Below are 25820 nucleotides of genomic sequence, written 5' to 3' on the forward strand. Positions count from 1 at the left end.
CTCGGGGGGGGGGGGGGGTTGAGTTGAGATCCTTACTGTTGGGAGGGGTTGAGTTGAGATCCTTACTGTCAGGAGGGGTTGAGATCCTTCCCGGTGGGGAGAGTTGAGTTGAGATCATTACTGTTGGGGGGTGTTGAGTTGAGATCCTTACTAGTGGGGGGGTTTGAGTTGAGATCCTTACTGTTGGAAGGTTTGAGTTGAGATCCTTCCCGGTGGCGGGGGGGTTTGTTGCTCGCTTGTGGCGGGGGCTGGACTGTGAGTGTTGGTCGCACAAGAGGTGTGGAGCAGGGAGAGCTTGAAGGGATGTTGTCTTTCGCAGACGGATGTTCCCAGTGAATACATGGGAAGTGATGCTTCCCAGTGAGGGCTTGTACCTGAGCTTGTGCTGGCCTCCTGAGATTCCCGGTTCCCAACTCGGAGCAGGTTGCTTATGGAAAGTTTCACAACATGAGAGCACAAGAAAAATTGCTGCTGTTGTTACTTTGAACTGCGGGTGCTGGTACTCCCGGAGCCCACTGAAGCCTTAGAGCCAAGAGTTTTACAAAGATGGAGGGAGGAGAGGTTTTTATTTTATTTAGCCAGTGACTGGTGTTTTCTGGTGTTTGCAATGCCGGTAGGTATTGGGTCTGTCTGTCTACAGTTGGCTGAATTGTTGCAGTTTTTGGATAACCCACAATATTAGCAGATTTAAATTAATTAGTGAAACTTTACCTGTCTCCAGTGAAGGTGCTTCTAAAGAACATCAGTTGTGAAAGGACAGTCCTGTTGAGTGAAGGACGTCCTTAAAGTCAAATCTGGATGACCTTCACTGTTCGGTCCAGTTTTAATTATTCAATTTTGTTCGGCACAAAAGAGAAGGAACGCGTAAGCAGCTAGATTACTTGGTTTATTATTATGAAGTAACCCAATCTCTAGTTATTTAAGCTCATTAGAACTTTTTCCTGCCCGTGGGATATTTTTGCTTTTGCTGCTCATCTTGCAGAAGGACTCGACGTAGTATTTTCTAGCTGACTCTGCCTTACAGGGTGGTACTAAAACAACTTTTGCTATCGTATTTAGGCAGCCCAACAGGAATACTGTGCAGCCCTTGGGCATGAAGAAAGCACACAAAAATGTCTCAGGAAGGAAATATGTGAAATTGGAACTTTAGTTGGATCTTCCAGCAGAGCCACCCAAAGGCGTTGTTCCTTTCTTTAAAAGCATATCAGAGATAAAATGGTCTAATCTCTGGCTGTATTTGCATTTTTTCTAGACTGTTTAGTTTGGGTTAGGTACAGGTTTGGTGGTTTTTATTTTTTCATCATGCAAGCTCTTTCATTAAAGGAAAAAATGATATCTTTGAACTCCTGCTAATATGTACTTAACAGTTGAAGGTTTTCTAGTAAGACTTGCGGGTTGGGTTACTCATGCAAATTACGGTTGGAGTTTCTAGGCTCTAAGGGAGGTGGGAAGATGGATGAGGTCCGTGTTTGCAATGCCCATGAAATTGTGTGCGACTCCTGAATATGACAGGAGTCGCATGTTGCTGCCTGCCGGAGCAAGATGTTGTGCCCTGCCTCTGCACCTCCCAGGGAAGGAATTTTACTGCCAAGGGAGCTGATTCAAATGGAACAGGGACAGGCATGCGCTGAAATCCCATTTCTGTTTGACAAATTCACCTTTTAAAAAAAAAAAAAAAGATTTATGTGTGAATTTTCACATGCATTTGTGGACAAGTATTGTGCATTAAACATGGAGTAGTGTCTGACAGTTCTCTATCTAGTAAATAATATCCAGCTGTAGAGTGTAAACTTGTAGTATAAGAACACTTTGAGTATTTTATGACAGTGGAAATGGTTGCATGCTCTCGTAACTTTGTCAGGCTCTATTTGGTAATTAGAGCTGGAAAACAGATGACTGCTCTGCCCTTTTATGCCTTGCTTGCCATGCCGCTGCTCTGTAGCCTTGCAAGAGACCTGGGTTCCCTTTATTTTCCTTACCCCTCCAGGGGGAATGGTAATCTCTGGATACATTCCTTACAAAACCGTGTAATGCTTTTGTTAAAAGTTATGAGGTCATCCTTGGCTTTTTTTTTTTTTAATTGAAAACCAGAGTTTTAGGTGAGGAACCCTGAGCAAGGAAGTTAAGCTGAATCCTCGTTTATATTAGTAAAAATACGTAAAAAATTATTTGTCCCCAAATGTAAGATGTCTTTTTTTTTTTGGCTGCCATTCCAGTGTTTATAAAAGCGAGTTATGTAAATGACAATTCTTATAATTAAACTACTATCTAATCCTATCCCGATGGCTGCTCTTGCTCTCAAGCTCAGTGCTACTGGGGGCAATCGGCTGCAATGGCATTAACGCGGCTTTTCAGCATTATTAAAGATAATGGGACCTCATAGAAGAATATTGAGAGAACCTGAAATTAAACAAACAAAAATCTCTTTAGAGAGAATCTCCCACGGGAAAGGAAAGATCTGGATTAAAAGATGTTGATGTTACAGGGTCACCGAGGCTGGCAGGGACTTCTGGAGGTTGTCCTCTCCAACCCTGCTCGAGCAGAGTCACCCAGAGCTGGTTGTCCAGGGTCTTCTCCATGGATGGAGACTCCCCACCTTCTCTGGGCAACTTGTGCCAGTGCTCAACCACCCTAAAATAAATAAATAAAAGTAAAAATGCCTTTTCTGACGTTTAAGTCTGATTTCCTGTATTCCGGTTTGTGTCGTTGCCTCTTGTCCTTTCTGGGGCTGGGGCTGACAAGGCAGTCGCAGCAGAAGGGAAAAGGCTGGAAAGTCTCATTTCTCCTAAGACATTTTGTGGGATGTGTCTTTCTAATCTGTTCGTAAAACCAACCCAAACTGTCTTCATGGTAGGTGTCTCTCCAGCTCTGCCTCCTCTACTCCTTGGGACATGGTTTAGTCTGGTCTACCCTTGATTGGCTTAGTGTGGACTTGGTAGTGTAGGTTAATGGTTGGACTGGATGATCTTGAAGGTCTTTTCCAACCTAAACGATTCTATGATTCTATGATTCTATACTCTAGCACTTAGGCCTAAGTGTCTGTGGCTGATTTCCTGTGTGGTGGCACCCAGAAGGACAACAGCACCCATTGGGATGGCAGCAGGGCCCCTGGGCAGTCTGCTCATAGGAGATGGCTTTGGAGATTGCAAAAATACCTTTAGTGGGGGGGAGTGAGCCCTGAGGGGCACAGGTGGGTGGGTGTGAGTCCAGAACAGTGGCAGGAGAAGGGATGTAAAGATGGCATGTGGTGATAGCGCCCAGGTTAGCAGGCCAGCATCCCCAATGAAAGGGACTGCTTCTTCTGAAAGGAAAGACTGTTAAGAGATGGTAGTGGGTAGATAAAGAACAGGACTGGAGGCATAAACCAGTGAAGAGACAAAAGACTCCTGAGGACTCAGGTGGGGTGGGAGGGTTGAGTAAAGATGATGGTGTCAGCTCCTAAGGGCTCCAGAAGCCACACCCCTGAACCCTGGTGTGGTCTGCCACCTAAGAACAAGTTGGGACAAGTGATGAGGACCAGACGGCAAGCGTCTCTTTGTAGAAACTGCTGTAGGAAAAATCGGTGCTAGGCCTTCTGGAAGAGGACGATGTTATTTAAACAGTACCAAATTCTCTCTCATTTTAAGGCCTTCACTAACTGAAGGTGCCGCATGTTGTATCTGAGTGGCCTGACATGGAGTGCCATTGTGTGTGACAGGGCAAGGCCTGTTGGCTATTAAGCCCTCATTTACATTATCAACAGCTCAAGAGGAACTCAAGAGATGACCTGGCTTTTGGATGAGTCTTCTTTTTTTTTTATCTCCCTTTAGGAGACAACGGTTGTTATTTTTTTTGCTTAATCTTCCATAAATCTTAGGCAAGGTTGCTGGCCCTGGTCTTTGTTTCTTCATTTAGGGTATTTTTACAGCTGTGGGCCTGTCTTATGTGTTGAGATAACAGGGGCGGGAGGGCAATGGCCCATGCTGTCCTCGTGATCCTTCCGTTATCAGTGCAGGGCCTTCCGCTGATTAAATCACTCCTGCCCTTAGGCTTTTTCTGGCCTTCCTGCAAACAACAAATTCCTCCCTATTTACTAGCTTGATTGCCATTGATTGTGTTCTTGGTTATTGACACATGCCATTCTTGCAACCATTGCTTTGTTGCTCTTTCTGCTACTTTCACAGTTGTGCCTCATTCTTAGCATTTGAGTTACAAATACCCACGGGTTGTCTTTGTGGTTGCAAGAAATCTCTGGCAAGATCACTTCAATACATGTGTCTTCTTGTCTGAATGCTGGACAGGCCGCTTGGACAGACACGGTTTGGGGCTCAAGAGTTATGTGGTTATGAGAGTGTTAATAAGAATAAAATCATTCTTGTTTTATAATAACATGAGCTTTCTTTCCTATAATCTGAACTTTGTCAGAGCGTTGCTACATTCATTGCTATAATAATAAACATAAGCTCAGAACAACAATGATCTCGTAATATTTTGGGAGATATCTTTTAGCCTGATTTCATTTTTCCTTCTGAAGTCAAGTCCAAAGGCAGTATAAATACAATGACCATCCTGTGTTCTTGCTCTCTGTCATTGAGATCAGCATGACAAATCATTGCAGAAAAGGCCCAGCCCAAAGATCTGAGCTAATGTTGCAGTAACTATGAAGAAAACTCTTGCAGGGTAGGAGAGGAAAACCAAATCCGTGCAAATCAATATTAGGGCATCCAATAATACTTAAAAGGATTCTACCAAGTTCCTCTCCCTTGTCAGTTAAAATCAACAGAAATTACACAGATGAAAAATTGCTTCGCCCTGGTTGCTGTGAAGCACTTGGAGAGCGTTGTGGCCGCGCTATGCAGAGCCATTAGTCACCCTTCCACCTCCTGCTGCCGTCCAAGGTGTAATGGAAGAACGGAGGCTTCCTGGCACACCCGAGCAGGGAAACACTGACTTCGCCTCCTAAACTGCCGCTGTTTCTCACGCCCTGCCCGCTGCGGCATCATCCCTGGCTGCTGCTTCGGTTGCTGTGTGTTGCTGTACCAGATGTTTTTCCCAGGTCCAACCGCAGGCTCCGTCAGTCCGGGTGTCCCTCATCTCCACCAGCTTCCTACGGCAGCTGGCCATGAGCAACGCGGGGTGAGGACAGCTCCGCTGTGCCGGGGAAGGGAGAGCTTTCTCGGCTCGCTAACTCACTGGTTTTGGTCACCACTTTATGGGGCTGCTGGACTTTCTTGGGCGTACGGATGGCCACGAGTTAGTGCAGAATAAACTTCCCGAGGTTTGTGAAGCAGCAGGATGCCCGCACTGCCTCTTCAGGAACGCACAAGTAGTTTCCATCATCTCCCAAGTCATCTTGCCATATCTATTAGGAGGAGCGGCATGTTCCAGCACCCATTTTCTTCTTCTTCAGCTAATGAATGCAGAAAACCAAAACCTCAGGTGGAGCCTACTGACTAGTGCCCCAAGCGCGGTATTTGCTGTGCTGGACCTAAAGGGAAGGGTCTTGTTTGGACTCTGGTTTGGTCGTGGGAGCTGGCGTGGGGACGCAGCTCTGTGCCCAACAACTGGGGCACAGCGACTTGTCAGCGGAGGGAGGACTCTCTCCTTTTCTGAACTCTTCTGTTTCTTACAAACATTCTGTGTGGTGTTTCCATAGGCAAGCTTGAAAGAATCCAATTTACTCAGTTCTGGATAAATTTGGGGGTCTTTGGGAGGGGGCATGCGTCACCTTTTTTTGGTTTTGCTTTTTTACTGCAGTCAGCGAAGGATGAATGGGCAGCAAAGGCATGTGAGGAGAGAAGATGGCTGTTAAAGTAGTTTGGTACAGATGGTTGAATCTTTGCGTTTGGAAATAAAGCAGCACGTGGCCTCTTAGAGTGCCCTGCTGCAGGGAGGCATGGTGGCTCTGGTTTTTCTGAAGCTAAGCTGGTTTGTGTTTTCTCTGGTTCTTTCCCAACTATACGAGGTAGAAGAAGGAGATTGTGCCAAAAATAAGAATAATTACCCTTCTAGATAATGAAACCAAACCTATAAATTCAGCCCAAATTATGTCAGTTCCAGGCCCGGCGATACTTGTAACTCGCAGCAGTGCTCTGGTACAACGCGTGTTGTCATGGATCACAACATCCTAAAAAGAAGTCACCAAAGAAAAGTGGACCCCAGGCTCTGAGTGGCTGGGTGCTGGGGTGGGTGGGAGAGCAGGGTGCTGGGGGGCTGTTATACCCCCAGGGAGCAGGGCACAGTGTGGGGCTTTATTCCAGCTGTGACGGATGCAGCTCAGGTCAACCCAGTGAGTGAGTTCCTCAATGTGGACTTCTGCTCAGCCAGGTTTACGCAACTGGGAGTTTCTTCTTCTGAGATTTACGTTAAAGCATCGACATCCATTGATAACGCTGGGACGAAGCCAGCCAAGAGCTGCTGTGGTGGTGTTACCTACGCGATCCATATTCCCCGATGCACACGTGTGCATACCTATAGCCTGATTTCTCGCTGGTGCTATTTTGCAGCGGTAGACTGTACAGCACGTCTTCTCTCAGCATGAAATCATGAGATCACTCTGTTTGCCTCTGTGTGTCCCTAAAAGATAGAATAGAATCATAGAATCATAGAATTGTTTAGGTTGGAAAAGACCTTTAAGATCATCCAGTCCAACCATTAACCTACACTACCAAGTCCACACTAAACCAGTCAAGGGTAGACCAGACTGAACCATGTCCCCAAGTGCCACCTCTGCCCGTTTTTTGAATGCTTCCAGGGATGGGGACTCCCCCACCTCTCTGGGCAGCCTGGTCCAATGCTTGACCACTCTTTCCATGAAGAAATTTTTCCTAATATCCAATCTAAACCTCCCCTGGCGCAGCTTGAGCCCATTTCCTCTCGTCCCATCGCTAACTACTTGGGAGAAGAGACCAACACCCCCCTCCCTGCCCCCTCCTGCCAGGAGCTGCAGAGCGATGAGGTCTCCCCTCAGCCTCCTCTTCTCCAGGCTGAACACCCCCAGCTCCCTCAGCCGCTCCCCACCAGCCCTGTGCTCCAGACCCTTCCCCAGCTCCGCTGCCCTTCTCTGGACACGCTCCAGCATGATCGGGTTTTCATGCCAGAGAGCCCATTTTTAAAAAACCCTGCTTTTGTAACAAAACCGCGTGCCTCCCCTTGATAAATGCGGTTTGTCTATGGGCTACCGAAGGCCACCATAGCGGAGTAGTGTGTCTGAAGGGCCTTGGTGTCTGATTTTCTGCGCTTATTAGCGGGAGGGCTCGCTGTGCCGCTCCGGGGCAGGGCTGAGGTTCTGCGGACTGGGGACGTGCACCGGCATCGGCGTGGGCTGCCGGCAGCTCTGCCTGCAGTGGCGCTGAGTCACGGAGCCGGAGCTGAAGAACCCATTGGGACGGTTTGCTCACTGGGTTTGAAAAAAAAAGAGACTTTCAGGTACGAACAAAACCTGCTCTGACCCGCTCTGTGCGTGATCAGGGTGCCCGCGCTGGAGCCGTACCAGAAACTCGGAGGGTTGCAGCGGCAGAGCTGCCTGCTGCGCCTGCCTTAGGGGTGCTAAGGGCTTATCTTGCCCATTTTCACCCCAGTGCTGGAGATTAGAAGTATCTTCTTCTTAAAAATCTATAAAGGATAGACGAGATGTGGAATTTTAGGGCAATTCTAGTTTTCAAGATTTTTTTGGTTTGTAGTTTCGAGGGCTTCCGCTCTTTCCTGGGGCGGTGATGAGTGCTCTGGCCTCCCGGCCTCGGGGGGTGGTGGGGCGCGGGGTGTGCGTGACAGTCAGTTATCCACACTTAATCGTTGGTATTGGGGAAGTGTAAATCTATTTGGATATGTAATGATGGCAATGACACAGCAGTGTGCCCAGGTGGCCAAGAAGGCCAACAGCATCCTGGCTTGTGTCAGGAATGGTGTGGCCAGCAGGAGCAGGGAGGTGATTGTCCCCCCGTACTCGGCACTGGTGAGGCCGCACCTGGAATGCTGTGTCCAGTTTTGGGCCCCTCACTCCAAGAAGGACATTGAGGTGCTGGAGCGTGTCCAGAGAAGGGCAATGGAGCTGGGGAAGGGTCTGGAGCACAGGGCTGGTGGGGAGCGGCTGAGGGAGCTGGGGGTGTTCAGCCTGGAGAAGAGGAGGTGAGGGGAGACCTGATCGCTCTGCAGCTCCTGGCAGGAGGGGGCAGGGAGGGGGTGTTGGTCTCTTCTCCCAAGGAACAAGCGATAGGACGAGAGGAAATGGGCTCAAGCTGTGTCAGGGGAGGTTTAGATTGGATATTGGGACAAATTTCTTCATGGAAAGGGTGGTCAAGCATTGGAGCAGGCTGCCCAGAGAGGTGGTGGAGTCCCCATCCCTGGAGGGGTTCAAAAAACGGGCAGACGTGGCACTTGGGGACATGGTTCAGTGGGCATGGTAGTGTTGGGTTGATGATTGGAGTGATGATCTTAGAGGTCCTTTCCAATCTTAATGATTCCTAGTTTTTACTTTCATTATAAATGATCCAGCCACCAAGCCAGGAGGCGTGGGGTTGCTACTCTGCCCTTAATTGGTTGAGTGGTGGACTTGGTAGTGTTAGCTTAATGGTTGTACTGGATGATCTTAAAGGTCTTTTCCAACCTAAACGATTCAATGATTCTATGCTGATTGGCTGTTAGGATCCCCTGGACATTACACACAAGCTCGGTAACCTGAGCAGGGTACCTTTCTTAAAAAAAACCAACAAAACAACCCCACAAAACCCCCTTTCAATTTATAGCGTATGATATTGTGCATTGGCATACAAAATTAGTTCAGTATTTGAAAGGTGCTAGTGCAGAATCTGTAGCTAAGATCTTGAGTACGTTGGTGTGTATGTGTATATACAAACACCCCGTGTGTGTGTATAAACACGTACAAGCATAATCGAAGTGCTTGGTCTGATTTGAATAACGCTCTGACATCCATCTAAGTGTTCTTTGGGTGACTTTGTTTTAAGCAGAGTATGACTTGAAAGAACATTACTTACCTGCAGCAGAATAAATTCAGTTAAAATTAAATTCCTGATCCTTGGCTTATGTTTCTGAAAATTAAACCCCCGGTATCTCATTCAGCCTCCCGATTAAGGATACGTACATAACAGAGCTGGTTGTGAGCCGTGTATTTAGTTTGGGGACGTAAGATGAGGAAAAGCAACAGTTAAAGGTAGGAAAACAACCTTACATGGTGTTCTAGTTTGTTGTGTTTTTTTTTTTTTTTTTTAACTGAGTTCTGACAAATATTTAAGAATAAGCAGGCTTATGGCTGAAGCTGCGCTGACTTCAGAAACTTTGGTAGCTGGCTTTAGCATAAGCTGCAAGCATCCATTCAAGGTATCTTGGCTTGATCATCTGGTCTCCCATGGACACTTCAAGTTCTAGCAAATCAGCGGCAAAACAATGATATCCATATTTGTACGCTTCTCTCTGCTCCCTTGGTGTACATTCACTGCATTTGCTCTTCTTTTCCATTCTAGTCCCAGTGTGTTCTCCTCTAATACGAAGCTACTTGCAGGAGCAAAACCTGCGCCTGGGACAGCTGTATGAAGCGTGGCTGGGGCGGGGGGTGTAATTTAGCTTAGGTTTGTGGGGGGTTTTTTGGTTTGTTCTTGGAGGTTTGGGGTTTGTTTGGGGTTTTTTTTGTTGTTGTTTTCGGGTTGGTTGGTTGGTTTGGTTTTGGTTAACCAACCTAGAAGGGCCGAGGGATGGGCTTCCACTGTGAAATCTGGAAATACACCTGGCATCAGCTGCTGTCAGTCTGGTTTCCTCCATGCCATGTCCAGAGAAGGGCAACGGAGCTGGGGCAGGGTCTGGAGCACAGGGCTGATGGGGAGCGGCTGAGGGAGCTGGGGGTGTTCAGCCTGGAGAAGAGGAGGCTGAGGGGAGACCTGATCGCTCTCTACAACTGCCTGACAGGAGGGGGCAGTGAGGTGGGTGTTGGTCTCTTCTCCTAAGTAGTTAGTGATAGGACGAGAGGAAATGGGCTCAAGCTGCGCCAGGGGAGGTTTAGGTTGGAAATTAGGAAAAATGTCTTCACGGAAAGGGTTGTGAAGCATTGGACCAGGCTGCCCAGAGAGGTGGGGGAGTCCCCATCCCTGGAGGAGTTCTAAAAACGGGTAGACGTGGGACTTTGGGACATGATTTAGTCTAGTCTACCCTTGATTGGTTTAGTGTGGACTTGGTGATGTTGGATTAATGGTTGGACTGGATGCTCTTAAAGGTCTTTTCCAACCTAAACAATTCTATGATTCTGTGATTCTATGCGGAAGGCTCTGTGCCTACTGATATTTAGAATAGAAGAGACTATTTCATTGGAAGGGACCTACAGTGATCATCTAGTCCAACTGCCTGGCCACTTCAGGGCTAACCAAAAGTTAAAGCGAAATATTAAGGCCATTGTCCAAATGCCTCTTAAACAGTGACAGGCGTATGGAGATTTGTGCTACTGCAAAATCACAGACTAGTTGAGGTGGGGAGGGATCTCTGGGGTCCATCTGGTCCCAACCCCCTGCTGAAGCAGGGCCACCCAGAGTTGGTTGCCCAGGACCGTGTCCAGATGGCTGTTGAATGTAGAACCATAGAATCATTGAATCGTTTAGGTTGGAAAAGACCTTTAAGATCATCCAGTCCAACCAGTAAGCTAACATTACCAAGTCCACCACTAAACCATTTAAGGGGAGAGTAGTAATTTCATGTTTCCTGCCTTGGTGGCTGGATTATTTTTTAATGAAAGTAAAAACTAGGAATCATTAAGGTTGGAAAGGACCTCTAAGATCATCAGTCCAACCATCAACCCAACACCACCGTGCCCACTAAACCATGTCCCAGAGTGCCACCTCTGCCCATTTTTTGAACCCCTCCAGGGATGGGGACTCCCCCACCTCTCTGGGCAGCCTGGTCCAATGCTTGACTACCCTTTCTGTGAAGAAATTTTTCCCAATATCCAATCTAAACCTCCCCTGGTGCAGCTTGAGCCCATCTCCTCTCATCCTATCACTTGTTCCTTGGGAGAAGAGACCAACACCCACCTCACTACAAGGATGGAGACTCCACCACCTCCTTGGGCAGTTTCTGCCAGTGCCTGGGCACCCTCACAGTGGAAGGTGTTTCCTGATGTTCAGGGGGCCCCTCCTGTGTTCCAGAGCGTGCCCGTGGTCTCTGGGCCTGGCACTGGGCACCACTGGGAAGAGCCTGGCTCCGTCCTCTCGGCACCCTCCGTGCAGGCACTGATGGACGGGGGCGAGATCCCCCTGAGCCGTCTCTGCTGCAGGCTGCAGAGCCCCAGCCCTCTCAGCTGAGGGTCCCCGCCCTCGACCTGCTGGCCACGCTCCTGCTGATGCAGCCCAGGACACCCTTGGCCACCTCTGCTCGTGGCCAACTTGGTGCCCAGCAGCACCTTCTCTGCCAAGCTGCTTTCCAGCCTGTGCTGGAGCCTGGCCTGGTTCCTGCCCAGGGGCAGGACCAAAGCAGGGCTATTGGAAGGCAGGTGTGGTAGTGTGAGTCCTCAATTTCACAAGCAAATTGACTGAGTGGAAATTTAAATGTGGTAGGTCACATATATTCTGTCAGAACCTCTGTTCAAGAGGCTTTTGGACTTCCTCTAGGAATTTTTTTACCCATAAGGATTGTGTAGTATGTGCTAAAATAACTGAAATAATTTTAAAAAACTGGTGTGGGTTTAGTGGTCAAAAGTCTTCCGTATTGATAGTGAATCCAAGTACTTGCTAGTTGTGTGGAGATGTGGTGGAGAGGCGGAGAGTCCAAACGCTCGTCTTTGGATAGCAAGGTGAGCGCCCGCCCAGCTCCTCTCGGCACGTACGGCGTGCGTAGCAGCAGCAGGAGAAAATCCATCTACTTTCCCCATAAATCAGCTCGTCTTGTCTGGAGAGGGTCATCTCAGAGTTTGGTCTGAGCTCATAGGCAATTTGGAGTTTTCTGCTTAAATTCCTAGGAGTTCAGTCTGAACTCCCTGATTTTTTTTTTTTTTTTTGAACATGAGACCTTTCCCATGGGAACTGGGCCAGGAGCTATTAAACTGGTTTCACAGCGATCTCGGAGCAGTCGCCCCTGGGTAATTCTTAATTGTTATCTGCTTACAGCGAATCTGATACAGCCGCTGTGAAACACAAGGGTTTTTCTTAACGCGTGTGGCACAAAGAGCTCACCTTTGCAGGCGACGTTTTCGGTGCCTGGCATCTCTGCTTTTGTCTCGGCGCTGCAGCGTTGGTCTGCGGCCGTCGCGGTGAGCCACGCCGCGCCACGTGGCAGAGCCGTAGAAGGGGTGGATCAGCCACGTTTGGTGCTCACGTGGACCCGGGCGTGCAGCAGAATGCAAAAGCGTCTTGAACTGTAGAAAAAATTATGTGAAAGCAAGCCAGAACGATCCGTTTCATAATCAGGAAGACGGCTAACTTTGTTTAATTGACGTGTTGTATAAACATACAACTCTCAAAATGTCCTAGCTAGGCACCGCGCCAGCGCTAACAATCTCCAAGTGAGAAACGAAGCTGGCGCAGTAGGAGGTAAAATGTAGCTGCAGTCCTCCCCTTCCCCTGCCAGCGGGGCATCGGGGGACGCCGTGCGGGCAGGAGAAAGCCCCGGCTGTGAGACCTGCCCTGGGAGCACCGGGAGGCCCGGGGCGGTGGAAACGCCGAAGAAGCCGACCTGGAGAAGAGCAGCCTCACTGAGGCCATGACCTCCCCTTTGCTGTTAGGGATTTGGTAGGACGCTGGCTGCTGCACGCACCCCTGCCGTGAATGGCGGCGCTGGGATGCTTGCTCCAGTGCTCAGCGAGGGCTTTTCAAACACAAGAAGCTTAGTGAGAAAACACGATGGCTGTATTTTTGGTACTGGCTGCCTAACGTTGGTGGTGTTTTCTTCCTCAGCAGAATTCTGCCGCATTGACAAGCCCTTGTGCCATGATGAAGACGAGCAGCTCAGCTTCGAAGCCGTCCGCAACATCCACAAGCAGATGGACGATGATGCCAACGGCAACGTGGACGTAGAGGAGAGCGACGAGGTTAGTGCTCGGCTGCTTTGCCGTCCTTCTCCCACACAGCGCTCTGCTCTCGCAGAGGGCCGTTCTGTTACGGGTGGTGCCGATGTGCCAGGGTGCCTGAAATTCAGGTGGGCAAACTCAGGCTGTTGGCTGCCTATCTCTTCATCTGGCAGAGGAAGCAGCGTGCCATCCCGAGCCAAGTTTCTGATCCAAGCGGTGCATTTCAGTGCTGTAATCTGTAGTGTCTATGGCTTTTCCTCTCTTCTGGGGGTTTCTAGCCACTTAATTTTTTTCTACACGCATGGTATTATCAATTTATTCCAACACTGAAAGGCAAGGAGATTGGTTTACATGATCGTTGTTATTATTTCATTCCTTTTTTGATTGTGGGGTTGGGAAACGCCTCGGAATTCTGATCCAGCCTCTCTGTTGAGCGAATACACTGGCTGCTGTCTCCTTCGCATTCCAGTGTTTACTACGTTCTTCCGCCAACCCAGCTGAAATGGTTACAGCACATGTGTGCATGCTGCTGAAAAAAAGAACCATTTTTTGTTGTCTTGGCCGTGGAGATAACTTTATTGAAGAGAAATAAAATGGTTGTTTTCTTACATAAGCACCAATAGAAATAAGTGACTACTAGAAAAGGGAAAGCTGTTGTATATAGTAATATATAATGTTGCCTCAGTTGCCGCGGATGCTTGTTTACAAGGCTCTATTCAAGGTGAGGAAGTCTGTCTTCTGAAGAGACGGGCATCTAAATCAAAAAGGCTAAGTGTCGGAAGCTAAAAGAAAGCAGACTGGGGAAGGGAGCTGCTGCCGGCCACAGGCAGTTCTCCGGTCCCAGTTCATAGAATCATAAAATCGCAGAAGGGTTTGGGTGGGAAGGGACCTTTCAAGGCCATCTGGTCCATGGGCAGGGACATCTTCCACTGGATCCCATTGCTCAGAGCCCCATCCAACCTGGCCTGGGATGTTTCCTGGGATGGGACATCGACCACCTCTCTGGGCAACCTGTGCCAGTGCCTCACCACCCTCAGCGTAAAAAAAAAGTCTTCCTGGTGTCTAGTCTGAATCTCCTCTCTTTTAGTTTAAAACCATTACCCCTTGGCTGAACAAGCCCAACTCCCTCAGCCTGTCCTCACGGCAGAGGGGCTCCAGCCCTCGGATCATTTTGGTGGCCTCCTCTGGACCCGCTCCAACAGCTCCGTGTCCATCCCGTGCTGGGGACCCCGGAGCTGGACGCAGTGCTCCGGGGGGGTCTCAGCAGAGCCGAGCAGAGGGGCAGTTCTCCCAATCCCTCAATCCACAGCAAAACCCACTGCCCTGGCCTTGCGGCTGGGCTGGGGAGGGCGATGCACGGCTCTAGAGCTACCCGAGTTGTTGAAGGGTGGAGGCATGGGTCTCGTGCCAAGTTCACGTCCTGCGAACGGGGCTGGGCTGTGCTGGGAGCAAGGGCCGGTGAACGGTCTGAATTCTTGGCCCTGGAAGCTGAGGACCCAGGAGCTGCCGAGACCACTGCCGGTGGCGACCCGGTACGGAGGTGGACGGTGGGGCTGGCAGCCGCGTGTGCCACGCTGCGGGGCTCGGCTGGGCGCACGCTCCGCACCTCGGGCCTTTGCCGGGTGAAGGCGTCGGTACGCGTTTTGTGGGCTCAGGAAGGGCGGCTCGTGGGAGAGCCTGCTATAATCTCTGCCTGGAGCTGGGAGTTTAGAACATTGGGACTTGCTGCTTTGTCCTGGTTTCGGCTGGGATAGAGTTAATTTTCTTCCCAGTAGCAGGCATAGTGCTGTGTTTTGGATTTAGTAGGAGAAGAATGCTGATAACACGCTGATGGTTTAGTTTAGATGCTCAGTACTGCTTATGCCAGGCAAGGACTTTTCAGCTTCCCATGCTCTGCCAGGGGCACAAGAAACTGGGAGGGGGCACAGCCAGAATCACAGAATCATAGAATCATAGAATCATCGAATCGTTTAGGTTGGAAAAGCCCTTTAAGATCATCCAGTCCAACCAGTAACCTACACTACCAAGTCTACTCTAAGCCAATCAAGGGTAGACTAGACTGAACCATGTCCCGAAGTGCCACATCTACCCGTTTTTTGAACACACAAACTATTTTTTGAATAGTTGACCCAAACTGCCCCAAGGACCATTCCATACCATACGGCGTCATGGGCAGTATAGAAACTGGGGGGGTTGGCCAGGGAGCAGCGATCGCTGCTCGGGGACTGGCTGGGCATGGGTCGGCGGGTGGTGAGCAATTGCATTGGGCATCACTTGCTTTGGATATTGTTATTATTATATTGTTACTATTATCATTACTATATTACTTTATTTCAATTATTAACCTGTTCTTATCTCAGCCCAGGAGTGTTTCTCACTCTTACTCCTCCGATTCTCTCCCCCATCCCACCGGGGCAGGGGGAGTGAGCGAGCGGCCGCGTGGTGCTGAGCTGCTGGCTGGGGTTAAACCACGACATGCTTCTAGACCAAAAGGCATCTCTTCTTTTTTATTTTTTTCCCCCCATTCTGATGCAGATGCCAAACCGAAGGCGTGTGACAGCCTGCACAGCGCTGTCCTCTGAGGACTGCCCAACCACCGGTCCTTCACGAGCCCTTCTCCCCGCTGCTTTATCCCCACTTCTCAGACAGAGAAACCGCAGCCCAGGGAGGTTGAATCTCTCACTCAAACTAACGCAGCCGTGCAGTTTTTTTGGCAAATCCAGCCATCGCAAGGGCTCTTCAGTTCCCTGCGAGGTGACGGTCTCCAGGGACATGGCGCAGCAGCCCAGAGCTGAGCACCCTGTTTATGAGGAGCCCGCGGTGTTGGTTGGCTGCTCCCGGGTTGCAGTGCTGTTCCCTCTGCCTGAATCCTACTTCACGGAGTAATTAAAACAAATTAAAAGCTTTCAATTGCATTTCCTAAAATTTGGTGCTTTGCCTGGGGGCAGTTCTCCGCTCAGCATTGCTTTGGAGCTGCAACCCTGCCTCTCCCACCGACTCCAGGGGTAGCCCCAGGCAAATCGATTCCCTTGGTGCATCCTACTCGCCTCTTATTAAATCGAGGATAAGCCTCGTGGTGTTAGGGTTGAGCGTTAACTAGCAATTTTTATGTCTCTCTGAGCACATCTTGCCCTCTGTCTCGGTGGGTAGTTGAGAGCTCATTGTACAAGCGCTCAGTGTTACCTGTTGAAAGCCTGGGTACCGCCGGTTCATTTTACAGTATAGATGTTGCCATTGTATGAGTCATAAAATGTTATTTTTCTAAAAAGGCTTCAGAATCGCTGCCTTGCTGCCATTACTAGTCAGTCTTCAAACCCCTCGTAGCTGGATCAGACCGATGCCCGACGCCTTGCGTCGCTTGTCCCGGTCCCGGCAGCTCTCCCCCGGTTTCTGGCGCGTGCGTTCTCCCTTCCTGCTCATCAGAAGCAGAGCTGCCAAGCCGCTGTCGCCGAGCTCGGTGATCAGACCGCTGCGTGTCCCTGCCGGGAGTTCTCGCAGTGTCCCACCTCTCCCCGCTGCTCCCAGCAGCCTCCTGTTAATTTTCCCCCTGCCCGTACCAGTTGCTGCCTCCTGCTCTTCGCCCTGCACTCCCAGGGGACGTTGATTCCCGCGTTGCTTTCCCTGCACGCGTTATATCAAATGGGGCTCAAAAGCTCATCCAGACGGGATCCGTTGCGGCGCTGGTCCCCAGCTCCCTTCCCAAAATCCGCTCTGCGCTGCCCGCGGGGAGGCAGAGCGCAGCGCCATGCCGTCCTCTCGTGCTTAGCCCTCGCCGGTGCCCGAGGGCTGCCCTGCGCTTACCGCAGCCGCCGCTGCGCCCTTCGCCGCTTCTGTCATCTTTCGTGATATTTTCTGAGCTCTTCGGGACAGGAATTGTGTCGGAGTAGTGTTTTGGGGAATTTCGCAGTTGTTGCAGGCTTCCCAGCAAAAGGTGGTTGTTCTTAGAAAGGAAGGAGGTGATGGTATTTATATTGTTTGATGGAAAAAGCTTTTTCTGTTACTTCTGCTGTTAATGGTTGGATATGGGTAGTTCGAAGAAGTAGATAAATGTGGAATTTTTCATGCAAGGAAGTTTGTTTTTTCTAAAAATTTGTTTTGGCCAATTGAGGCAGCCTGTATTAATTGATTTCCTATAATTTCCCCGTGCATTAAAATGCTGCTGTAAGGATAGGACAAATAGGCTGATCCTTAGGAAAACCCATCCTTCTCCTTCCAATGCCGAGTGTGGCCCAGCACCGGGCTCTGCCACGAGGAACGCGTCCTGGCTGTCGGCGTGTGCCACGATGTGGGATTTTGCTGGCTGGAGGAGGAATCCTGGAGGCTGGCAAAGGCAGGCGGGTGTTAACCCGAGCCCAGCAGATGCCGAAACCCTGCGGAGCGGTGGCCCTGGTGAGCGATCGGCCGGGCGCAGCCGGCGGCAGGCGGGACAGACCGATGGCACACGGGCACCCTGCGGCTGCCGCCGGCCCTGGGCAGGAGCTTGGCTCTGCCTCCCTGTCCTGCTTTCGGCTGGGATAGAGTTAATTTTCTTCCCAGTAGCAGGCATAGTGCTGTGTGTTGCATTTAGGATGAGAATAATGCTGATAACGCACCGATGGTGTAGTTGTTGCTGAGCAGTGCTGACACCAGGCAAGGACTTTTCAGCTTCCCAGGCTCTGCCAGGGGCACAAGAAGCTGGGAGGGGGCAGAGCCAGGACAGCTGCCCCCAGCTGCCCAAAGGGCCATTCCATACCATACGGCGTCATGCTCAGTCTATAAGCCGCGGGGAGTTGGCCGGGGGGAGCGATCGCTGCTCGGGGACTGGCTGGGCATGGGTCGGCGGGTGGTGAGCAATTGCACTGTGCATGACTTGCTTTCTCTAGTATTATTACTATTATTCTGTTTTTATTATTATCATTACCATTTTACGTTATTTCAATTATTAACCTGTTCTTATCTCAGCCCAGGAGTGTTTCTCACTCTTACTCCTCCGATTCTCTCCCCCATCCCACCGGGGCAGGGGGAGCGAGCGAGCGGCCGCGTGGTGCTGAGCTGCTGGCTGGGGTTAAACCCCGACAGTCCCGCCGGGGCTCGCCGGGAAGCGTGCATCGCAGCAAGGCGGTGCACGCGTGACGTGTGAAGGGAGGCGAGAACACCCCCGTGGTTGTTGTGATGGCTCCTTTCCTCCTGCTAGCCCGCTGCTTTTCACAAGCAACCCGTGAGAACCGCCTTTGGGTTCAAGGTGGAGGAAAAGAAGCAAAATAAAACATGAACCACGCTTCACAACGTAATGTAGGCGATACTTTAAATACGCATCTTTTCTGAGAACTGAAGATAGTTTTTCCCTGGTTTCCCTTTTATACTCAATGAGCGTGCTATGTGTGTTACGTGCAAATATTGCTCTCTATGGAAAGTTATTGTGCGCACGTGCAGGTCTCTGCGGCCGGCAGAGAATGAGTATTTATATCTGTTTACCTATTGACAAAATGAGGTCTTGCGGTGACCCCGAGTTATGTCTGGTGGACTTGGCAGTGTTAGGTCTACGGTTGGACTCAATGATCTTAAAGGTCTTTTCCAACCAAAATGATTCCGTGATTCTATAAATACAGTTGCAAGCTTTACCTCTGCTAAGCTTGAAACTTTTATTAAAGTTCCGTTAAATTAAGCTTCTAATAAAGGCTTTGAAGCCACTGAAAAAGGTATTTCAAGAATTTTCCTTGGTGAGCCAGCTACTGCCTGAGCGCTCGCTTTCTCTGCTTTCAAGGTTATCAGCTCTAGCCCCCCATGTGTACCCTGTAATCGCGTTTGAACTCCCTGTCTTTGGTGGTGGGACAGCTGCCGGAGGTATTATTTGAAAGAATGCAAGAGGCTCAAATTTAAGTCTTTTACAGCTTTTATGTTTGATCTTTGTACGCCCGTCTTTAAGCGTGCCAAGCTCCCACCTCAGGAGTGGACGTAGAGGATGGCATGGCATCTCGATTTCCGTAAACTTTTTCGAAAACAATGCAGACAGTGACCCAGGAAGGAGTGTGTTACGGCCAAGTGCTCGTGCCTCCCTGGCAGCAATCACCCCCCTGCCCGGGGACCCGATGGGACCCAGCAGCAGCCCTGGAGCGGGGCGAGGGTGGGCTCCGGGGGAGGCTGGGGAGCTTCTTCGGGGTCACAGGGTAGTTTGGGTGGGATGGGACCTCAGGAGGTCTCCATTTGGAGGGTACTGATGTAGGGGTGGAAGCTCTTGCAATCACAGAATCACCGAATCGTTTAGGTTGGAGAAGACCTTTAAGATCATCCAGTCCAACCAGTAACCTAACATTACTAAGCCCACCACTAAACCAGTTAAGGGTAGAGTAGCAATTTCATGTTTCCTGGCTTGGGGGCTGGATTATTTTTTAATGAAAGTAAAACTAGGAATCATTAAGGTTGGAAAGGATCTCTAAGATCATCAGCCCAACCATCAACCCAACACCCCCATGCCCACTAAACCATGTCCCAAAGTGTTCCCCACAATGCCGTGCCGCAAACAGTCGCTCTGAGTAGTCTCCCTTTACTGTAGGTTTATATACTTAGGATTTATTTTTTCAATAAGTGGATTTGCGACAGAACAAAGTGGGCTAACTAACGTCTTACCGTAGTTTCAGAACAACGCATTGGTGACTGGTCAGCCTTGCACAGAGATTGAGCTGAGTTGGATGAGTTGCCTGGAAAACCACAGTTCTCTGCTGTTTGCCTTTCTGTTCCTCTTGCGTTAATTCCTTTAATTAAAAAAAAAAAAAAAGCCAAACCTTCCTCTGTCGAGGATAAGGCCGAAGTAATTTTGAAGCTTGGATTTAATCACCCGTCCTCCAGAAGCATCTGCAAGCTTCAGCGGGGATGGCGCGTCTCGCAGACGTGGGTCGTGGAGGCGCGCGCTGAATCGCCCGTCCGCTGCGCAGGGGTGCTCGGCCGCGGGAGAGCCAGCTCTTCACTCCCATCCCAGCCTTTCCCTTGCTGGTCGAGAACTTTGTCTTTGCGTTTACTGTTTCGGCCCTCTCTCTTTGGGGGTAAGTTCTGGGTACGTTTTGTTCGGATAAGAAGACCTGACTGGGCAGGAAGGGAGAGACAGACAGATCACCGTATTTTTAAAATATTCTAATTGCAGGTGAAATTTTGTCCAGCAACTTTATGCTGTTCTTAAATCTTCATTGTGTTTTTTCCTTTCTAGAAGTGAATTTTCAATGAAGTTGCAGATGACATCAGTGGCCTCGATTAAAGTGAAAGAACTGTCCCTCATGGGGAAATCTTCTAATTAGCGATCTATTTCTGCTCTTCGCACTCACTCCAAAGGCAGCTCCAGCTGTTTAGGGGCAACTCTGATGTAGGTTCACGCTGACGAGTCTCTCGGATGCCGTTAGCCTGGTTTCCTAAGGAAACAAGGTTTATGTTACTGCTTGATCGGTCCCTGGCTCCTCGCAACCTCCGATCCCCCTGCCCGGGCTCAGGCAGGTTAGCGGGAAAGAGGGCTTGAAGGCAAAACTTTTCTGCAGCTTTCATGCAAATCGGTAGCTCAGAAAAGATGTTAGAATTGGTGAGCTAACCGAGGGAAGCGGTGCACGGCGAGCTCTGCAGTCACTTGGTCGGTTTTGGCCCCTTAGCACGGGCGCAGCAGTGAGTTGGGGCGGGCGTGCGCCTCTTGCCCGGGTGGTGGCTGGTGCTTGGAGGGGGTGATGGCATTTGGGGAGCAGAGATAAAGGTTCGAGGGGAAATGGCAGAGATTGCATGAGCAGTTGGAGTTTCTGCGGATGAAAAAACATGAGAAAAAAACCTCCAGAAAATCGCACTTCACGGAACTGCTCGTTTTCGAGCGTGCTTTCAGCCACCGAGACAACAGGTTTGTCTTCACCAAGGAACCCGTGCAACTCAAACTCCTCATCCCTTTTAGAGTGGAGGAAAGCGTCGTGGTCATGGGATTTGGCAGGCGGAGAATTAAAATGTAGGTCCCTGTGTTTAACAGGGTTGTATAATCCCGAAACGGTTCCGTCATTGTTTTTTCTGGAGGGGACGCGTACCTCTGTTTCGGAGCATGCGGGTCTCTGCCAGAACCTCCAGCACTTGCTGGAAACCTGGGGCCAGAGCGGCCGTGAGCAGAGGGCACTAAGAAAAAGTATTTTCATCTTAAAACGGAGATAATTTTCTGCCACGGGCTGCTGTGGAGGTCAGAGCTGTGGGTGGCTTCAGCAGGGGTTGGGTGTATTCCCTCCCCAAAGTATTGCGGTTCCCCTCGGTCTCTACGCAGGGACCTGCTCCTCGCAGAGGAGCTCTCCCACGGGTGGGCATTTCTGAAGGGTGCATAGCAGCTAGCTTTTGGGTGCCTCGGATTCTGCTCCTTCTCCTTATACGCAGAAACCTGTTAAATTGTAAAAGAAATCTTGACATCGAGCGGCGTTCATGGGCTGAGCCTTCCCGCAGCGATCTCAGCTCGTCAGTTGTTGCTTGTGGCGGTGGTTCTGTTCCTGTTGCTTTTGGATGGTGTGGTCATGGCTTGTCTTCCTCTGAACTCGGTGGTGAGACTTTCGGCTGACTACATTTCCTTCTGCTCTTCTTGCAGCAGACCAGCTGAGGCTGGAGGTGGTCTGGGGTGGGATCTCTGGAGATGACCCAGGCAGGGTCACCCGGAGCCGCTGCCCAGGACCCTCAATTTTGGGTATCTCCAGGGATGGGATCATAGAATCATAGAATCGTTTAGGTTGGAGAAGACCTTTAAGATCAAGTCCAACCATTAACCTAACACTACCAAGTCCACCACGAAAACAATTAAGGGGAGAGTAATAATGAATTTCATGTTTCCTGTCTTGGTGGCTGAATTATTTTTTACTGAAAGTAAAAACTAGGAATCATTAAGGTTGGAAAGGCCCTCTAAGATCATCAGTCCAACCATCAGCCCAACACCACCATGCCCAATAAACCATGTCCCCAAGTGCCACCTCTGCCCATTTTTTGAACGCTTCCAGGGATGGGGACTCCACCACCTCTCTGGGCAGCCTGGTCCAATGCTTGACAACCCTTTCCATGAAGAAGTTTTTCCTAATATCCAATCTAAACCTCCCCTGGCGCAGCTTGAGCCCATTTCCTCTCATCCTATCGCTAACTACGTGGGAGAAGAGACCAACACCCACCTCACTGCAACCTCCTTTCAGGGAGTTGTAGAGAGCGAACTCAGCAGGGTCTTTAACACTTTGAAGTGCTGCTTTTTAATGGCTTGGATTGAGGTCAATGTTTTCGTGCAGTGCTTCCTGTGCCTGGTGTTTTGGACATCTGGGAGTCCCGTGGCTGCTTTATATACACGCGCATTAGCATACCCGTGGCGTGCGTGCTCAGTACCGTTACCTATGTATGTGAAAACTCTGGGGAGTCCCCCCGTGGGGAAGAAATGAGAGCGTAGAGAGCTATACTTGAAAACTGTTCGTGCAGTAGATGTGCAAACATGGGCTCTGAAAGTGCCCCGAGCGCCGCTGGCGTTGGGGACACGGGTGCGTTACGGGCTGCGCACCCCGAATTCCCATCGGTTTGGGCTGCTTGGCGGCACGCGGAGGTTGGAGGAAGCGTGTTTAGCAGTAGCGCGTGTGTGACGGTACCAGATTCGGAGCTAGCGGGTCAGCAGTCAGCTGAAAACATCTCCGTTTTCTAGCTCGGGCCAGAGGAGCTGAGCTGAGACGCCCGCACGGCGCCAGCAGCCCAGCAGAAGCCTTCACCTCCGAAGAGCGTGCTAGGCAGAGTTTGCCGAACTTGCTGTATTTGCACTTTTCTTCTTTTTTGTCCTTTCCCCAGAAGATACTAAGGGAAAAACCTGCTGTTGAGGTTTCCTGGGGCTTTAGTGCACGCAGCCCAGCTCCTCCAGCGCCTCGGGCTGCGCCGTGCACGAGCAGCTCGTCAGAGGAGGGGACGGCCCCATCCGGCATCCTCCTCCCCGCTCGTTTATAGAGATGTTCTCACCGCAGCCAGCACCGTCCCCTCCGGAGAGTCCTTGCGGGGGTTTGTTTTGCTGATTGTGTGCTGAAGGAAAGCTGCAAGAGATCACTTTTCCTTTCTGTGCTCCCCGAGCTAAATATACAGAGCAGCAGCTGATCCCTCCGGTCCCGGTGGGAGTTGGCAGCCGCGCCGTGCGCGGCACCGGGTGACATTGCCGCGTTCCCTCTCGGTCACGAGTTAACGAGCCGGGAGGCCGACGGCTTCGCCTCTCCCGGCCGCGGGTTAGCACACGGGCAGCAGACCCTGAACGGCAGTGGGCTGTCCTGCTGCGGCTGCCCGAATTTTCCCTTTTTCCGTGTTTGTCCGCAAGACGGGACGAGCAGCGGAGGCTTTCGGTGGGCCAGAGAGCGAGGGAGCAGAGGGGCACCAGGCTCGAGCTGCCGGTACCTGGCGATGGCCTCGGTAGCATCCGCAATGGATTTGTCAAGAGCCTGGAAAGTGAAAACTTCCCAGATATTTTTCATGCCCTGTCTGATATTAAAATACCATCTCCTTTATCTGGAGATTACTTTTTTTCCCCCCCTCTAATTCTGTTGCACACTTAAAAGACCTGTAATAAAGGAGGCTGCATGGTAATCACACACTGGATGACGCATACAGGCATTTAAATGAGAAATTATATTTTAATTCGGTTGCATATATTAGCTCCTGGAATGTGAGCAATCCTCTTTCTTCTGTTTGATTTCCACGTACTTTGCTTGCCTCCGGTCCCACGAATCCCTTCTGCATACAGGGTAGCCTCAAATCTTAGTCTTTCTCACACCCTCCCTTCGTTTGTTTTTTTTTCTGATACAATTTTCTTCACTTTTCTTTGGTGTTTTCTGTTTCTGTCCCACCTTCTCCTGAGGTGGGAGCGGGGTGGGAACACGCCAGCACACGTTATTATGACCGATGTGTTCCCCGAGTGAATTGTGCTATATCTGCAGACCATACTGACAATTTATTTATGTATTTTTCCTTAGTGGCTCAGCCTACAGTGAAAAATGCCTCACCTCCTGTAGCTGGCTTTGTTTCAGCTTTGACTTGAAGGTGCAGGTAAAATCTAATCACCTAATAATACCTTTTTTTATTCTTACTCCATTGGCATAAAGCAGGTTCCATTGTGCTGTTTAGTTGAATTCTTGGGGATAGAATCATAGAATCATCGAATCGTTTAGGTTGGAAAAGACCTTGAAGATCATCCAGTCCAACCATTAACCCAACACTACCAAGGCCACCAGTGAAGCAATTAAGGGGAGAGTCATAATTTCATGTTTCCTGCCTTGGTGGCTGGATTATTTTTTAATGAAAGTAAAAACTAGGAATCACTAAGGTTGGAAAGGATCTCTGAGATCATCAGCCCAACCATCAACCCAACACCCCCGTGCCCACTAAACCATGTCCCAAAGTGCCACCTCTGCCCGTTTTTGAACCCCTCCAGGGATGGGGACTCCCCCACCTCTCTGGGCAGCCTGTTCCAATGCTTGACCACCCTTTCCATGAAGAAATACTGTAATTCAAAGAGAAGCCTGGAATCCCAAAAGCCCAGGTCATATTAATTTATTACACTCTGTCTATCCATCTTAAAATTAATTTAACATAAATACTCATGGAATTTTTCCTGGCTTCTCTTACCAGGAACAGAAATCTTCAGATGTACTGCAGAGAATGTTCATATTCAGTTTGATATGTCAGTCTTGTGCAGCAACTAAAAAAATACCTAACTGCCTAACTGATGCTTTTTGGTTTTTTATATATATATATATATATGCATGCATTTATATGTATGAAAAAATTACAAGTTATTCTCGGTCCCCTAAAGTCAAGTTGCTCAGATATCTACCGGATTGCCAGAAGAGCGTAGCGTGGGCAGGGCAGTTATTTTCTTTTGTGGCTGCGCTTTCAGTTGATTCTAGATGTTACAGAAGATGAGCTTCCACCGCCGAGCGTGGGGCGTGACTTATATAAAGTAATCCCTGGTAGAATTCGCAGTGACACAGAAACTCCTACAAAATAACAGAGACTGTTACTTGGCAGCGTTGGGTGATTTTTGATGACCTACATTTTGATGCAATCAAATGCAAGGTCTTACAGAACCCAAAAAGTGCTTTTCAGCTGGCAAACCTCCCACTGCTTCCTGGGTAGTCTTGAAGCTGAGGATTTGCTGAAACCCAGAAAACCTGATTCTAAGCTTTGCCTCATCTTTGAGCAAGGAGTAGCTTGTGGTGTTTATCCGCTCATGCAGTGTCGGCTTTGTATTGAAGAGGTGAAACGATAACACCTGCCGGAAAGCATATATTTGCAATGAGGGAACAAAGTTACAAGAGGTAAAATAATAATAGTAATAGTAATAGTAGTAATAATAATAATGATAATAATAACAACAACAATAACAATAATAATTAATAATAATAAAAATTTTTTTAAAGTGTTACTGTGATTGTACATAACAGTTTATATCCCCCCTGATTCTCTGAGAATCTGAAGTAGCTTCTGATGAAGTATTTCACCTTTAATTCTTACCGGCTGATCCCAGGACTCCAGGCGAGGATTCCCGTGCTGAAGGCGGTCACTGTTCCGTCTGCCCCAGCCCGGCTCCCCTCCCTCCCTCCCTGAAGCCCCCTCTGTAAATACCAAGACCTTGCTGCTTTGCCATTGGCTGGCTTGATTCCTCCTCAGAAAAAGCTTTTTTTTTCCATTTTTCCTGCGGCTGCTCTCTTGTGCCCCATCTGTCCCCAGAGCCCTGGGATAGCATGGACCCCATCATTTGGGTTTTCTCTGTTTTTCCAGCGTTATTGGGTTACTTCTGTTGCACATCTTATCTACTGTACCCTGCCTGCAGGCATCATCTGTCACGGTCTCGTGGTGAACTTTTGAG

The 25820-nt window shown here is 49.6% G+C and overlaps 1 protein-coding gene across 4 annotated transcripts in view; it reads left to right on the forward strand.

Annotated features, from left to right (window-relative positions):
- STIM1 (stromal interaction molecule 1) overlaps positions 1-25820 on the forward strand; it is a 117093-nt gene that overhangs the window by 37571 nt on the left and 53702 nt on the right. For 2 of the 4 annotated variants that reach the window (XM_075716660.1, XM_075716665.1), the window contains exon 2: positions 12867-13000. In XM_075716660.1, the coding sequence (XP_075572775.1) occupies positions 12867-13000 (134 nt within the window). Of the gene's footprint in view, positions 1-12866; positions 13001-25820 lie in introns of those variants that run through there. The other 2 variants (XM_075716673.1, XM_075716681.1) reach the window with 2 other exon arrangements.

This window comes from Pelecanus crispus, chromosome 1, assembly GCF_030463565.1.
Source record: "Pelecanus crispus isolate bPelCri1 chromosome 1, bPelCri1.pri, whole genome shotgun sequence".
Lineage (NCBI taxonomy): Eukaryota > Metazoa > Chordata > Aves > Pelecaniformes > Pelecanidae > Pelecanus > Pelecanus crispus.